The sequence below is a fragment of the Papio anubis genome, unplaced genomic scaffold (genome assembly GCF_008728515.1).
Source record: "Papio anubis isolate 15944 unplaced genomic scaffold, Panubis1.0 scaffold457, whole genome shotgun sequence".
Classification (NCBI taxonomy): Eukaryota; Metazoa; Chordata; class Mammalia; order Primates; family Cercopithecidae; genus Papio; species Papio anubis.
In genome coordinates, this window is record NW_022164753.1 from 34,927 (window position 1) to 50,940 (window position 16,014).

Sequence of the window (16,014 nt, forward strand, 5' to 3'; positions counted from 1 at the left end):
GGGTACAGGTGGTATTTGGTTACATGAGTAAGTTCTTTAGTGGTGATTTGTGAGATTTTGGTGTACCCATCACCCATATCCACACTGCACCATATTTGTAGTCTTTTATCCCTCGTCCCCCTCCCACTCTTCCCCCCAAGTCCCCAAAGTCTACTGTATTATTCTTATGCCTTTGCATCCTCATAGCTTAGCTCCCACGTATCAGTGAGAACATATGATGTTTGATTTTCCATTCCTGAGTTACATCACTTAAAGTAATGGTCTCCAATCTCATCCAGGTCACTGCAAATGCTGTTAATTCATTCCTTTTTATGGCTGCATAGTACTCCATCATAAATATGTGATGGAATATATATAGAGAATATATATGTATATATACTTTATTCATTCATTGATTGATGGTCATTTGGTTTAGTTCCACCACTTTGCAACTGTGAATTGTGCTGCTATAAATATGCATGTCCAGCATCATTCCCAAAGCATCTCATCACCATTACTTGCTGCACTCAGTTGATCCTTCCTTGCCCTAAATCCACAAATGGAATCAGTTGCCTTCTTGATGCCTTAATTACAGCTGACTCAGCTAATCTGGAAAGCTGTGATGCATGTTCCTGACTCGTTTAGAAACAGCAATGTTAGTTATAAGACAGGTTGAGTATCCCTTATGTGAAATGCTTGGGACCAGAAGTGTTTCACATTTCAGATTTTGGCTTTTTCAGTTAGGGATACTCAACATGTTTGGAAACTGAAGTCAAATCAAAGGACCCCTGAGCTTGGCTTTCCTTCCCAGCCCATTGTTAAAATCTGGTCTGGAATGAGCATTTACTTTCAGAGAAATGGCCATGCCCCCAGAGCAGTTCTGTTTCTCTAGACCTGTTTTGGATCTCAGCAATAGGGGAGCTTTAGTGTTGCTTGGTGCTTTTGTTAATTTCGTGAGCAACTGGAAAGGGAGAGAAGAGATTCTCAAATAGAGAATTGGGCTGAAAAATCTACAAAGGCAAGAAAGTACCCTTCGGGAAGGTCCTGGTGCATTGGGATTGGACAGAATGGAGTGGTCATGCTATTAGTGCAGCGTGACTGAGGAGGCCACATGCCTGCTTGGCCCTGAGACTCTCTTTTTATCTTCTTTCTCATTGTGTCTCCTTCCTGCCACTTTCTTTTGCTTCAGGGAGGTTCAGAGAAAAGGCTTCAATTCTCCACAAGATCGCCAAGAAGAAATGTCATGTGGATGAGAACGAGCGGCAGAATGGGGCTGCCAACCACGTGGGTGAGTGCAGGGAAATATCCACCCTATACCTTTCCTAGGGGAAGTGAGGGGAGCAGAGAGGCAGGACCAGTGTGGGCACCCCTGACTCAGTGCAGACACACACCACTGCAGCACAGACCTTCCCTGTGCAACAGGAAATGAGTCCCTCTTCCCCTAGTGTGTACAGGGTATACATGGACACAGTATGTCACCAGTAACTCTAGAAGAAGTCCAAGAAGAGTAAACGTATCCTCTGGGGAACGTGAAGTAAAACCAACTCTTAACTAGTCATCCCCATTCAAGAATAGAAAATCACTGTATTTCAGGGATTCCACATAAACAGGATACACACACGCATACACACACACATACACAATGTCATTTAATGTTTAATCAAAGGTAAGAGTCCCCGTTCTGTAAATCTTGACTGGTAACCAGATTTTTACACCTGTGACGTTGCTTACGGCACACACTTGGTCACTCCTGAACTGAGTGACAGAGTCCTTTTGAGATGATGCTAAATAAAAAAAATATTAAGAACCTTGGGTGAATAAAACTCTGTTTGGAGAAGTCTATTGGCTGATGTGATACAACCTTCGATGATGCTCGTTTTTTAAGAATTCAGCAATAACAGCCCCCAGGTCTCTTTTCACTGACTTTCGCAGAGCTCCTGTGTGACCAGATTGTGACATTCAGACATCTTATTTTAACTTGGAACATGATGTTCCTTCTCTCCTGTCTGTAACTATAATATAGCTCTCTTATTCTAAATTCAAACTAAATTTAACCTGATCTGGATCTATGCTATAAACGAAGCTATTACCCAAGTAACTAAAATTATCTGCAGACAAAATTCAACAGCATTGCTCTCAAAATACTGACACTCCATAGAAGAGTTTCTGCCTTTCCTGTTATCCTAACTTCTACCTCAGGGAAAATTTTTGGCTGAGAAACAGTTAAGATGCAATTAGATATGAAAAGAAAAACTGGAAAGAAGTCAGCTAAAATGTTAACAATAGTTACTTCCTAAAGCTGGGATTATGAGTTATATATATTTTTTCTGCTTCTTTATGCTTCTATAAAGTTTTTCAGAATAAGCGTATTTTGCTTTTGTACTATAAAAATGTAAAGTCACACCATGAAAGTCTACTGCATAGGTTGAGTTTTGTTTGTGATGTTTAGATTCAACTACACGAGCTATTTTTTCTGCTTCACTTGTTGACTTGTCTTTTATGGAATGAGGTAGCTTGGATTCCTGGGCTCAGTCCCAATCCTCCTCTTAATGACTGGCCAACCTTAGACTTGGATTTAATCTTTTTTAAGGAAGTAGGACACTTAATTCCAAGGATTCTTCTCACGTGATTGAGTCTCTGAATGACTTTGTAACTAGAAAATGTTCTTGGGTCTCCGAATGACTTTGTAAGTAGAAAATAGTGTGTGTCTAATGCTTTTCAAAGTAAGTCCAATATTTATTTTCATATTTTCTTTTATTATGAACCTTCAGCCTGCTGTGTAAAAGCACTTTATAAGCTAAGATGTGCACACACAGGTTAGGTATTATGCCTGGCAGGCAGTCTCTGCTCATCTGTTCATCTCTGTTCTTGGACATCTTAACTCCCCTTTTACCCAGTATTCTGTGTTGCTAGGGTCAATTTGACCATTGCAGGCTGATCCTAAGGTTGTATCACATCAGCCAATAGACTTCTCCAAACAGTTTTATTCACCCAAGGTTCTTAATTTTTTTTTATTTTTTATTTTTTATTTTTTTGAGACAGAGTCTCGCTGTGTCTCCCAGACTGGAGTGCAGTGGCGCCATCTCGGCTCACTGCAAGCTCCGTCTCCCAGGTTCACGCCATTCTCCTGCCTCAGCCTCCCCAGTAGCTGGGATTACAGGCACCCACCACCACGTCCGGCTAATTTTTTGTATTTTTAGTAGAGACAGGGTTTCACCATGTTAGCCAGAATGGTCTCGATCTCCTGACCTCGTGATCTACCCACCTTGGCCTCCCAAAGTGCTGGGATTACGGGCGTGAGCCACCACGCCCGGCTGGTTCTTAATATTTTTTTATTTAAATAACTGAATCAAGCATACTAAGATAAACTGGCATAGCCACACATAGCACAACATCACATACATATTGCTGTCACTACTAAAAACTTGGAAAGATAAAGTAAATTTGAGTTTCTATGGTTTTCCATATTTAAATCTATTCATGTGTCTATATTCCACAACTAAATACATAAAGAAACATAAATATTTCCCTATGATTTCCAAAATTTGGCTGCTTCAAACTCAACAATTTTTATGTAACTCTCAAATTATTTTCTTAAGCACCAGTGATGGAAATGTCTAGTCCCTCTGAAGCGGCTAGAAGGAAAAGAAAAAAGCATATTCTCATGTTTCATGAGCAGGTGATACTGCTCGGATCTGATACTGATGAGCATTCTGATACCCCCAGCAATCCTGACAGCATACTACAGCCTCATTCCACCCCAAAATCCATGATTTGACCCAAAACAGCCAGAGTGTGTGCTCTCAATAGGAACCTTTTAATTTCCCTCCCAATGAAGTCCCAGCAGACCTCAGTGGTACTGGAACATTGATCACCTGGAGGTACTCCTCTTTGTCATGACAAAAAAATTATTCTAGTGAAAGGCAGGCACTATAATAAGGATCCAAATAGTTTATGCTTCTTGGTTGCTCTGTACAAGGCACTATGCTAAGTGTTTTGTATGCATTTTCTTATTTAATCTTTACAGAAATACTCTTTGATCATATGGTTTTTGTTAGTGGTAGTAGTAGCAACAATAATAGTAGTAGTAGTATTGTTACCATCACCCCAATTTTACAGATGAAGAAACTGAACTTCAGAGAGGTTGAGTCACTTGCAAAGGGTGAAACAGCACAAGTTGTAGATCCAGAATTTGAAGCCAGACCTGATTCCCAGTGTTACAGACTCCCAGTGCTTAACCACTACCCTAGAGTCACTTCTCAAGTGTCAAATCTGCACTTGCTGACCCTCTGGCTTTACTCTAGCTAAATGTTCTCTCTGATTCAGGAATGGCACAGCCTTTGGCCTCTATTACTTGTCCATCTCCCCCTTGCCTTGCCTGCAATAGGATGCTCAGGTGTGGAGTGTGCTAAGTAGCATTCACCAGGCTGCCCTGCCCATGGCCACCTAGGCACTGGAAGAGTTTCCACTCACAGAGCCTGAATTACAGCTGAACATAATGTCCCTTGGAGGTCAACCTGTCGAACCCCCTTATTTCACAGATAAGGTTCCCAAGTCCCAGAGGAAGAAGGGGACTAGCCTAAGGTGGCAGCCTGATCAAAGCAGAGTAAAGTCTAGGACCCTGAAGCCCTAGCTAATATCCTTTCCAGAGTACAGTATGAAAGAAAAGATATTACTGTAAGAAAATATCTGAAGGGTACAGTCCCAGGTATAAACAATAGTATGTAGATTGGGTGTGGTTTTCATTTTAAAATGTCTATGTTCATGTTTCCTGAATAGCTAGTTGGTAAATTTGCCTAGGCTCAAGAAAGGCATACCATGGGAGCTGATACGGCCCTCAAGGTAAAATGTCATGCCACAGCGGGAAGCCAGGGTGCTATTAAGGGGGCAGGCCGTATGCTGAAAGACATGGGGAAGAACGGTAAAAATCCTTTCCCACTTGTCTCAATATCAGCCCTAGGACTTATCGCCCCTGGGACACCACTATCCTCTGCTTTAGCCCAACATTTTAAGAAGCTCTTTTCAATATTACTCTTTACCCCCATTGATTCCATTTGCTTGCTTTCTCTCTCTCTCTCTCTGTGTGTATGTGTGTGTTTAAATTATATCACAGAAAAAATTGAGCTTCCAACCAGCAACAGCACAGATGTTGAAATGACACCATCCAGTGATGCTTCAGAACCTGTACAAAATGGAAATCTCTCCCACAACATTGAAGGTGCAGAAGCCCAGGTATGGCTTTTCTCCATTGCTCTTCTGGGCTGTTGTCCTAGCGTGGCAGCACAGACACTGTATTCTCCTTGGAAGCCCCAGCCCTCAGCTGTGCAGGAATCAGGTAGGGCCTTATTTATCCTTGTGTGTATTTCCCAGTGCCACCCCAGGGTCCCATAAGCAGCAACCTCTACATTTATTGAATGAATATGAATATTCTTTAAGCCACTGTTTCTCCAGGTGAGGTTGGAAGACTCATGCGTCAGCATCTCCTGGGGATGAAATGCAGATCCCTGGGCCATATGCTAGGTGTGATGAAACAGGATCACTGGGAAGCAGCACATAGGAATTAGCATTTTTAATTAGCATCCAAGGTGATTTTTAATGTATAATAAAGCTTGATACCTGCTGCAGTCTAATCCTTTCTCTGTGTCTTTAAGGTCAGTGTTAATAGAGAAACCACAGCCATCAGACCTCAGTGAGCCCCCTTTGGCTTTCTCTGTCCCTGTGGTTGAAATTAACAGTCTCTGGCCCAACCCATTATTCAATGGCACAACCACTTGAACTGTTCAGTCTAGTAGTTGTAAAACCTAACATTTATCAAATACCTACTATTTGCCACAGCTTTGGTACTAGGCATTTTACATATGTATTAGTCTATTTTCACACTGCTATAGAGAACTTATGAAGAAAAGAGGTTTAATTGACTTATAGTTCCACAGGCTTAACAGGAAGCATGACTGAGAGGCCTCAGGAAACTTACAATCATGGCAGAAGGCGAAGGGGAAGCAAGCATGTCTTACCACGGCAGAGCAGGAGAGAAAGTGAATGGAGATGTGCCATACGCTTTCAAACAACCAGATCTCATGAGAACCCATTCACTGTCATGAGAATAGCAAGGGGGAAAGCTGCCCCCTGATTCAGTCACCTCCCACCAGGCTTCTCCCCCCAACACATGGGGATTACAATTTGAGATGAGATTTGGGTGGGGACACAGAGCCAAACCATATCAACATGTTGTCACCTTTAACCTCACAGCTGAAGGTGTAGGCATGAGTAGCTCCATTTTTTTTTTTTTTTTTTTTGAGACGGACTCTCTGTTACCCAGCGTGGAGTGCAGTGGCACAATCTCAGCTCACTGCAACCTCTGTCTCCTGGGTTCAAGGAATTTTCCTGCCTCAGCCTCCGGGGTAGCTCGCACCACCACACCTGGCTAACTGTTTTTTGTTTGTTTGTTTTTTGTGATGCATTTTTAGTAGAGTTGGAGCTTCACCATGTTGACCAGGCTGGTCTTGAACTTCTAACCTCAGGTGATCCACTTGCCTTGGCCTCCCAAAGTGCTGGGATTATAGGTGTGAGCCACTGCACCCGGCTAGTAGTTCCATTTTATAGTTGAGGAAACTGAAGCTCAGTGCAATGAAATAGTTAATTGGGATTACCTAGTTTGTAGATGGTAGAGCTGAGATTTCATCTAAGGACTGTCCAACTGTACCATTTCCACCACTCCCTCTAGAACACAGTTGCTCAAAACATAGGCAGAACCACCTTTGGTGCTTGTTAGATTTCTGGATCTCATCCTGATCAGGTGAATCAATTTCTAAGACCTGGAGCCCCAAACTTGCATGTTAATTAGGCATTTTAAAACTTGCATTTTACCTAGCTCAGTGTTTCTCAAATTTTAATGTACTTACAGATTCTCTGGGGAGGTCATATTAAAATTCAGGTTCTGAATTTGTCAGGTCTGCCATGAGGCCTAGAGTCTGCAGTTCTAATGAGCTCCCCAGTGATGCTGATGCTGCTGGTCCAAGGACCATACTTGGAGTAGCACTACCCTAAAATCTGAAAGCACTCTCTAGACAGAATTTCCCCCAATGAGCTGAAAAGTGATACAGTGCCTGCGAATAGAAACCAGACTACAGTCAATATAACCCAGCAGCCACTACTTAAGAAAAAAAAAAAAAAAAATGCTAATTGTTGCCTGTTACCCTTATTCTGATAGAAATTATGTATTTCTTTCCTAAGGAAAGTTCCTTAATTTAACAGAAAGAATAAAGAGCCTGCTGCTCCTTCTGCCCTTGTCTCCTCTGCCTTCAACGCTCCTTACCTTCCTGCCCAGAGCCCTGTGGTTCCTTTGCATTAGCTCAAGAGTGAGCTGGCAGAGCAGTTTATGTCCACATGGATAAGCAGCGTGTGACAGCAGGAGGCAGGCCCCAAGGACATCTGGCTGCCCTTGGGGATGGCACAATCACAGGTGTGCAGAGGGCAGCCTCATCCCCATGCCTCTCCATCTGGCTGACAGAGGGACATCTGTGCCCCTGCAAGGGAGGACCTTGCTGCAGGGGAGCAAAAGAGTCCTAGATGACCCCTCTCTGAGCAGAGCTGTGCCCCTAGGTCTCCACAAAGGGGAACGGGACAGATTTGTGCACCACCCTGCTAGGCTCAGAGTTCAAGAGCAATCAGGTCTTCAATTGCAGTCAAGTGATCTGGACCTCAAGCGCAATCAGGACCTGGGCCTGCAGGTCACCATGGCCCTGTAGGACAGCCTAGTAGTGAATTCTAGATCCACCAGGGTCAAGTTATCTAGCTTCCCTGAGCTTTAATTTAGTCGCCTCATCTGTGAAGTACAGACAGTAACAGTACTTGCCTCATTGCAGCTATCATAAGGGTTAAATGAAATAAAGTACATAAAGCCCTTATTACAGAGTTAGATGCTAGATATTCATATTATGTATTCATATTTATCATTAAAACACCATTCAATGTATCCTTTCCCTGAAGGAGCTCATTGTATGTAAAGTGAAAAGGTTTTATGTATATAATATTTGGGGAGCATTCAGGGCATAATAATCAGTGAATGTTTGTGGTATATATGACCTGGTGTGATCTTAGAGGTCTATACAAAGTGCTCTGAGAGCCTGCCAGAGGAAGAAGTTGGTCCTAACTAGGGGAGATATAAAAACTCCATAGAAGAGGCAACATTCAAGCTGGGTGTTGATGGGTGAGTAGGAGTTTGTCCCTCAAAGAAGAAAGAAATAACCAAAGTGACAACATGTGCAAAGGTGTAAAGCCTTAAAAGGGAAAGTCGTGTTTAGTGATTAGAGAGAAAGATGATAGAACTGGAGCCTAAAATACAAGGTGAGGAGTAAGGAGATATCTACTAGAAAAGGTAAGTTGGCTTGAATTTCTTCCATTGTTTATCTAATCAGAAAATTTTGATTATTTATCTGTGTCAGACAATGTACTGGGCACTGGAGATGCCCATATGTTCTAGCAAAGCAGAGAATATAAACACAACCCAATGTGATTATACATGTCCACAAAGGCCATGAACAAAACAAAGCAGCGTGATAGGATGAAAGGAAAGTGGAGAGCCTCCTGTGGGTCGGGAGATGAGGGAAGGCCTCCAAGGAAATGGCATTTGAACTGAGACTCAAGTTCAAGAAGGAGCCAGCCAAGGGAACAGCACCCACAAAGGCAGAAATAAACTTAGCTTGTTTCAGAAACAGAAAAATCAGTATGGCTGGAGAGAGAGTGGAAGGAGGAAGCATGGTAGCGACAAAGTCAGAGAGGAGGGCCAAGCAGAGCTGACAGGCCTTGTAGATGATAGGGAAGTTGACTTCTGTCTAGGGCAGCAAGAAGCCATTGGAAGTTAGCAGATGTGATTTGCACTTGTAAAAGATCCCTGGCGCCATGGTGTCTTAGAGGTTGGATTTGGGGGAAGGAGGGTTTATAGCAATAGTGGAGCAAAGAGGTTGTTGCAGGCGTTGAGGGAAAGAGCTGATGATGACATGTATTGGTGTGATAGATGTGGAGGAGAGGAGAAGTATGTGGATCATGAAGGACATTGTGTGCACTGCCAACCAGTCTGGACTTCACCCTCTCGGGAGTGGGGAAGTGCAGAAGATTTAGAGGGAGCAGTGGCAGCATCAGATTTGTTTTATAGAAAGACAATTATCTTAGAATGGTCAAGAGGGATCAGAATAGAAAAATACTAGACAAAGGGAGGCGAGGTAAGAACCTGTTGGTTCTGGGATTGGCACACTGTGGTCCACGGGCCAAATCTGACCTGCAGCCTGTTTCTGTATGACCCATGAGACAAGAATGGGTTTTACATTTCTAAAACTTTTTTTAAAAAGGAAGCAATAGCAGCATCTGTGACAGAGACCATATGGACCTCAAAGCCTAAAATATTTACTATCTGGCCCTTTACAGAAAAAGTTTGCCCATCCTTAGTTTCAACCATCTGTCTTAAAAGACAGAAAAAAAAAAAAGGAATGAGAAGCTCTTCATGTACTGCTATGGAATGACCTCCCATACATGTTGTTTAGTGAAAAAGGCAACATGCCAAATTGTATCCAGTATATTATATTTGTACAATGAAAAAAAGGGGGAAGGGAAATAGCATATAAGCATTTGCTTGGAATGCTGTCAAGTAACTAGTCATGCTACTTGCTTCCAGAACAGGGCCCTGGGCAGTAGGAAACTGGGATGGAAAGGAAGCTTTTTAAAATGCACCATTTTATAACTTTTGAATGTTGAACCAGGCAATTGTATTACCTTTTCCAAAAAAATGCAACACTACTAAAAATAATGGGTTAAAGGAATACAGGAGCAGTGTACTTTGGTCACTATAACACAGACTGAGGATGGACCACCTGAATTCAAATCCTAGCTCTGCTGCTTACCAGCTGTGTAACCCTGAACAAGTGACTTAACCTGTTATCCATTTTCCCTTTCTGTGAAACAGGGATAATAATGGCGTCTGTCTCAGCACCGTTGTGAGGATAAATGCTCTTAGAACAGTTCTTGGCACATTGTAAGTACTGCATAGGTGTGTGCTACTATTAGCAGTACTAAGATTTTTTTAATGGCTATTGAGTAGCGCTAGTGGCAAGGCATCTATTGGTAGACCATGTATGAGCTGCAGTATGAATGGCAATGGCTGGATTTGAGAACCATTTCTGAGCCAGAATTGGGAAGATTTGGTATTGACTTGGTCATGGAAAGTGAAGAAAAGGAAGCTGCAGATGCTGCTGAGGTTTCCAGGCTGGAAAGTCTGGGTGATGGGATGGAATTAGGGCTGGGCCTCCAGAGTCAGAAGGAAAATGTGAATGCAGGATGATCAGGCCACCTGAAGCACAGTTTCATGGACATGATTCAATGCCTTTTCATTTTGTTAGTTTTATTTCCTTTTGAGTTGTATTTTTAGCAAGCTCCATGAAAAGTGGGGTGTGCGTCCTGACTTTATTAATGGAAATTATGAGCGCCATGCACCATACTCATTGCTGTTATTCTCCTGAGAGTTTAGCCCGCCCTGTGTAATTAACCTGCTGTTTTAAAAACCCTATTTACAAGTGAACTAATTTCACATTGTGACCTCATCTCCGAGAGGGTGCTGCCATACAGTCTTTATCGTGGCAATGGAGAGCATTTTTAAAATACTGTCTCACAGAGGAATGAAGTTTTTGCTTCATTTGTATATTCTGTGGAACCAAGAAATAGTATGACTTTTTAAATGGCTGAGTGATAATTATCTTTTCCCAGTAACTGCTGATCCAATGTTGTTGATTCCAACACTGAGAAATCTGATCTGGGATGCCACTGAGAATTTATCAACCTTCTCAAATTTTTGACGTTGAGAATTTAGCCAGATTTGAAAGACAATTCAAGGCAATATGCTCTCCCACCCAGAACCCAGCATTTTCTAACATTTCAATTTTGCCAATCTAGATGGGTGATTTGCACTTGGCCCACATACACTGCAAAACGGCCTGCCTGCTGCATCATAATCCCTGCTGCTGTGACACATCAAAACCCTTTAAATATGCTCACAAATGAGGGTAGAAGGGGGAGAGACTTGCAAATTCCTTAGTTCTAAAATCTAAAACTTCAACTTTTAATAACTGTGTCCTATATTTTCACTTAGCATGAGACAGCTTTTTTTATGTGTTTCAGTTTTTATTTCATTTCACTTCTAAGATTTCCCTCTGTCCTTAGGGAAAATCAGAATTGTCCCTGCTTTGGCTAAGAGCTTCCCAGATGCACCTGTGGGCAAACAGATTTATATAAGAAAATCACATTCCTAGGAATGTGATTGATTGATTGACAGATACAGAGATAGGTAGATAGATAACACATGGTTAGAGATAGAGAACGTGTAAAATGCAAGTGCTTTTATTCTCACTTTACAATTCAAATATTACCTTGCCATATTAAGCTCTTCCTTTCTCGGGAATTCAGCTCTGACTTATTTCTCCATACTGTTATCTTTACCTAAACTCAGTGGAGTTTTTAAGATCTGCTTTTATAAAGCCTCATAATGCTGATAAAAATGTTTGAGTTTTATGTCACAAAGTGAAGAATGAGTAGGGGAAACAGGATGCAAGTGACTGTGGTTTTTAATTTCTCGTTTTAAAAAAAGAAATGCTCAAAAATATCTTCCTACTCTTAAATTTAGATCTCTGAGGTTGATTTTAAAAAACATGTCATGGCCAGGCATGGTGGCTCACACCTGTAATCAATCCCAGTTTGGGGAGGCCAAGGCAAGTCGATCACTTGAGCTCAGGTGTTCAAGACTAGCCTGGGCAACATCACAAAACCCTATCTCTACCAAAAATACAAAAAATTAGCAGGACATGGTGGCATGCACCTGTGGTTCTAGCTACTTTGGAGTCTGAGGTCAGAGGATCACTTGAGCCCAGGAGGCAGAGGCTACAGTGTGCCGTGATCACCCTGGTACACTCCAGCCTAGGCGACAGAGGAGACCCCATCGAAAGGAAGGAGGAAGGGTCATTATAAAAACCAACAGTTTTGTTACAGATTGTTGGAAGGGAGGGAGGGTCATTATAGAAACCAATAGTTTTGTTGCAGATTGTTGGAAGGGAGGAAGGAGGGAAGGTCATTATGAAAATCAGAAGGTTTATTACAGATTGTTGTTGTCATTGTTGTTTAAAGTTGCAGCTATGATTTTAGACCCTCTTTGGAAGATTCTGTAATAAATGTTGGTCAAAACATGTTAGCTCAGATAGGGATTTCTAAGATTATCCAAGTATTTGGTACCTGGAATTCATATGATGTCTTTCTCCCTAAAATATTATTCTTAGTAAGCAAACATTTAAGTTCTTAGCAGTGGTGAGGTTTAATACAGGGTTTGGGAACCTCCAAAGAGAAAGTCACCTTTCTAAATAGTTAAAAAGTAACAGCCAGGTCCACCATTTTGAAAGTTTGAAAATAGGCAAGAACTGCATTTCCCTGGTTTTTCAATCTCCTGGAACATCAATCAAGTATAATAAGAGGTTCTGCCACCCAAGAAGTAAAGGCATTGGTGAAAAGTGGGTGTGTGTATTTGTGTCTGACACCACTAGAACATAAGAGCAGTGCTGGGGGAGATACCAAAGCTGAAGAGTGAAAGAAGTAAGAATATCAAAAGACTCTTCATCGGACTGTTTAGGTTTTTTTTAGGGTTGGGGTCTTGTACCATCACCCAGGCTGGAGTGCAGTGGTGCAATCATGGCTTACTGCAGCCTCCAACTTCTGGGCTCGAGTGATCCTCCCACCTCAGCTTCACAAGTACCTAGGACTACAGGTGCACACCACAATGCCCAGTTAATTTTTTTAATCTTTTGTAGAAATGAGTCTTGCTGTGTTTCCCAGGCTACTCCCAAACTCCTGGCCTCAAGTGATCCTTCTATCCAGACCTCCAAAAGTGCTGGAACTACAATTGTGAGCCACCATAACCCAGCCCAGATTGGATTTTTTAAAGACCCGAACAGTGTTAGTGCTATGACTACCTTAGAAAAGAAATCCACTAGTGTCAGAGAAAACCCAAGACAAATTATAAAACAAGCAAAAATTAGGAATTTTTTACTGACCAGGCCTTGGCACATGGGTTCCATTTTCTGAAGTGGATTTTTTTTCTGTTAATCTGTACATACATATTTTCCAGAAAAACTGGGGTCCAGTTTCTGTATGTGATGACCTGAAAAATATTTACCAACTGCTTAAGATGCACTCAGAGGCCTTTCAACACATTTAAAAGATGAAATAGATACAGATCAGACTCTAGAGTTTCTGCCTTAATTTGAATATTGACAAAGAATTATATATTCACTGAGAATCTCGCTATTAAAAATGCCACTTGTCATTGTGCTTTCTAAAGGAGTTTGAAGAATGTCTATTAAATTGTTCCCATAAGATACATTACGGGCTATTAATAAAAAAGAAAAAACTCCATTACCACTGTGGAAAGAAATACTACCATTAGTATTACTGTTCCTATGAGTAATTTTAATCCAGTTGATAATAAGATGATGAAAATAGTTTTTGAATAATTTTTTATGATTCTCGAGTTGGCTTTTATGTTAGCAAATCTCTTATGGATTTTATCAGCAAGATTTACAGATTTACAAAGCCCATGAAAACAACAAAATCCAATTTACTCTAGCAATACAGAAGAAAATCCACCTCATCCATAAGTTGCACCTCAGAATCGTTGGAGCAAAATGCAAAGTGAGGGAAAACAGTTGCATTCCACCAGACTCTTCAGAAGCCATTCTGCATGATTACAGAATGGTTTCTCAACCTCTTGGAAAAGTTAGGTCCAGACAGCTTCATCACTCACAGCAAGATATTTTGAAACCTTGATTTCGGTTCAGTCTTGTCCAAGATTAAGTTGTTTTCAGGAGGCCATTAGTGCATGAAACCTTCTCATGTTGTGTTTAGGGTGCCAAATTCTTGATTTTTTCTCATCTATATATAAAACAAACCATATGATGGTATTATAAAGGGACTAAATTATTTTCTACCACCAGGCAAACAAAGATTTATTATTTTTAAGAAGTCTGTTTTCGGCCAGGAGTAGTGCCTCATGCCTGTAATCCTAGCACTTTGGGAGGCCAAGGCAGGCGGATCACAAGGTCAGAAGGTCAAGGCCATCCTCACTAACACGGTGAAACCCCGTCTCTACTAAAAATACAAAAAATTAGCCAGGTGTGGTGGCACGCACCTGTAGTCCCAGCTACTTGGGAGGCTGAGGCAGGAGAATCCCTTGAACCTGGGCGTTTGGAGGTTGCAGAGAGCCGAGATCGCACCACTGCCTGGGCAACAGAGCAAGACTCCATCTCAAAAAAAAAAAAAAAAAAAAAAAAGTCTGTTTTCCACTTGTTAGCTCTGTTGGTTTAGGATGTTCACACAGAAGGCAAAACAAATGTCTCACATGGCATTGCCTTCCAAAAAGAAACACGTAAACTTACCTCTTTTTCACTTATCTTATGGATAAGAGATAAGTGATAGGAAAGTAGAGGATAAGAACAGAGTACAGAGAATTAGTTGGTTAAAAAATACAAATACAGGCTGGGTGTGGTCGCTCACACCTGTAATCCCAGCACTTTGGGAAGCCAAGGTGGGCAGATCACTTGAGGTCAGGAGTTCAAGACCAGCCTGGCCAACATGGTGAAAACCCATCTCTACTATAAAAATACAAAAAAAAAAAGTTAACCAGGTATGGTGTCTGGCACTTGTCATCCCAGCTATACAGGAGGCTGAGGAAAGAGAATCGCTCAAACCTGGGAGGCAGAGGCTACAGTGAGCCAAGATCATGCCACTGCACTCCCACCTGGGTGACAGAGCAAGACTGTCTCAAAAAAAAAAAATATATATATATATATATACACACACACACACACACACATACACAAATGCAAAGACATTGAAAAATTAAAAGAACAAAGATAAAGAGATCTTTCTAAGGCTCAGTAAAGAATAAAAGTGGACAAAAAGGGCAATTTAAAAATAAAGCGAACGCAATGATTTATTTCAAAGCCAAAAAGATCTATTCAAAAATGAGATCTTTGAAAAAGATAAACATGCATATGGGCATTGTATTAGTCTACTGGGGCTACCAGAATAAAATACCATAGACTTGGTGGCTAAAACAACAGCTTATTTTCCCGCAGATCTGGGGGGTTGGAAGTCCAAGATCAAGATTCTGGCAGATTCAGTCTCTGGTAAGGGCTTCCTTTTTGGCTTGCAGATGGCTGCTGTCTCATTATGTCTTCACGTGGCTTTCCCTTGGTGCACGTGCACCCTGAGGGGAAAGAGAGGGACATAGAGACAGAGAGAGAGCACAAGCCTTCTGGAATTTCTTATGATCCTATTGAATCAGGGCCCCACCCTTATTACCTCATTTAACCTTAATCACTTCATTAGAGGCCTCATCTCTGAATACAGCCACACTGTAGGGAGTGGAGTTTGGGCATATGAATTGGGGGTTGGAGGGAGGGCTCATAAACTTTCAGTCTATAACAGTCAATAGGGACTGACATCAGAGTTGAGTAACTGAACTTTTCTGAATACAGCTCTCTGGTTTTCTGTCATGTGGTCTAACAGTTTTTCTTCTTCCAGACTCTCCCTGTTTTCATCCGTTTTCAAAGGGGAAAAGCAAATGATGCTTTATCCTCAGCCTTAGAGCCCTTAGGAAAGCCATCCCAGAACTCGGGTTTGCTTTGGAAGTGACTCACAGCACACTTTGCTTGGCGAGTCCTAAACTACAGTGTCAGGGTGCCAAAAGTTCATTTTCCATGTGTCACTTAGAGATTTTAAAGTCAGGTATTTGGGTCTGTAAGACCAAAATGATCCACAACCCAGTAGTGAATAATGTTATAGGTCAGTCTTTCATATTTAAATTTCAAGTATAATGTTCTATTTTCGTAATCCGTTGACATAATGAAGGCCATTAGTATGCTGACCCCACTAATTAGGCAATATGTTTAGGAAACCATGGAGGCGAGAACAACTTACTATTCCTGAGCCAGCCAGAGTTTTGGG

At 41.6% G+C, this 16,014-nt stretch overlaps 1 protein-coding gene across 3 annotated transcripts in view; it reads left to right on the top strand.

The window, feature by feature from the left end:
* LOC116273193 (sodium/potassium/calcium exchanger 2-like) overlaps window positions 1-16,014 on the top strand; it is a 53,552-nt gene that overhangs the window by 20,131 nt on the left and 17,407 nt on the right. For 2 of the 3 annotated variants that reach the window (XM_031662168.1, XM_031662166.1), the window contains exons 2-3: window positions 1,169-1,267; window positions 5,093-5,211. In XM_031662168.1, coding sequence (XP_031518028.1) covers window positions 1,169-1,267; window positions 5,093-5,211 — 218 coding nt within the window. Of the gene's footprint in view, window positions 1-1,168; window positions 1,268-5,092; window positions 5,212-9,937; window positions 11,744-16,014 lie in introns of those variants that run through there. The other variant, XM_031662167.1, reaches the window with a different exon arrangement.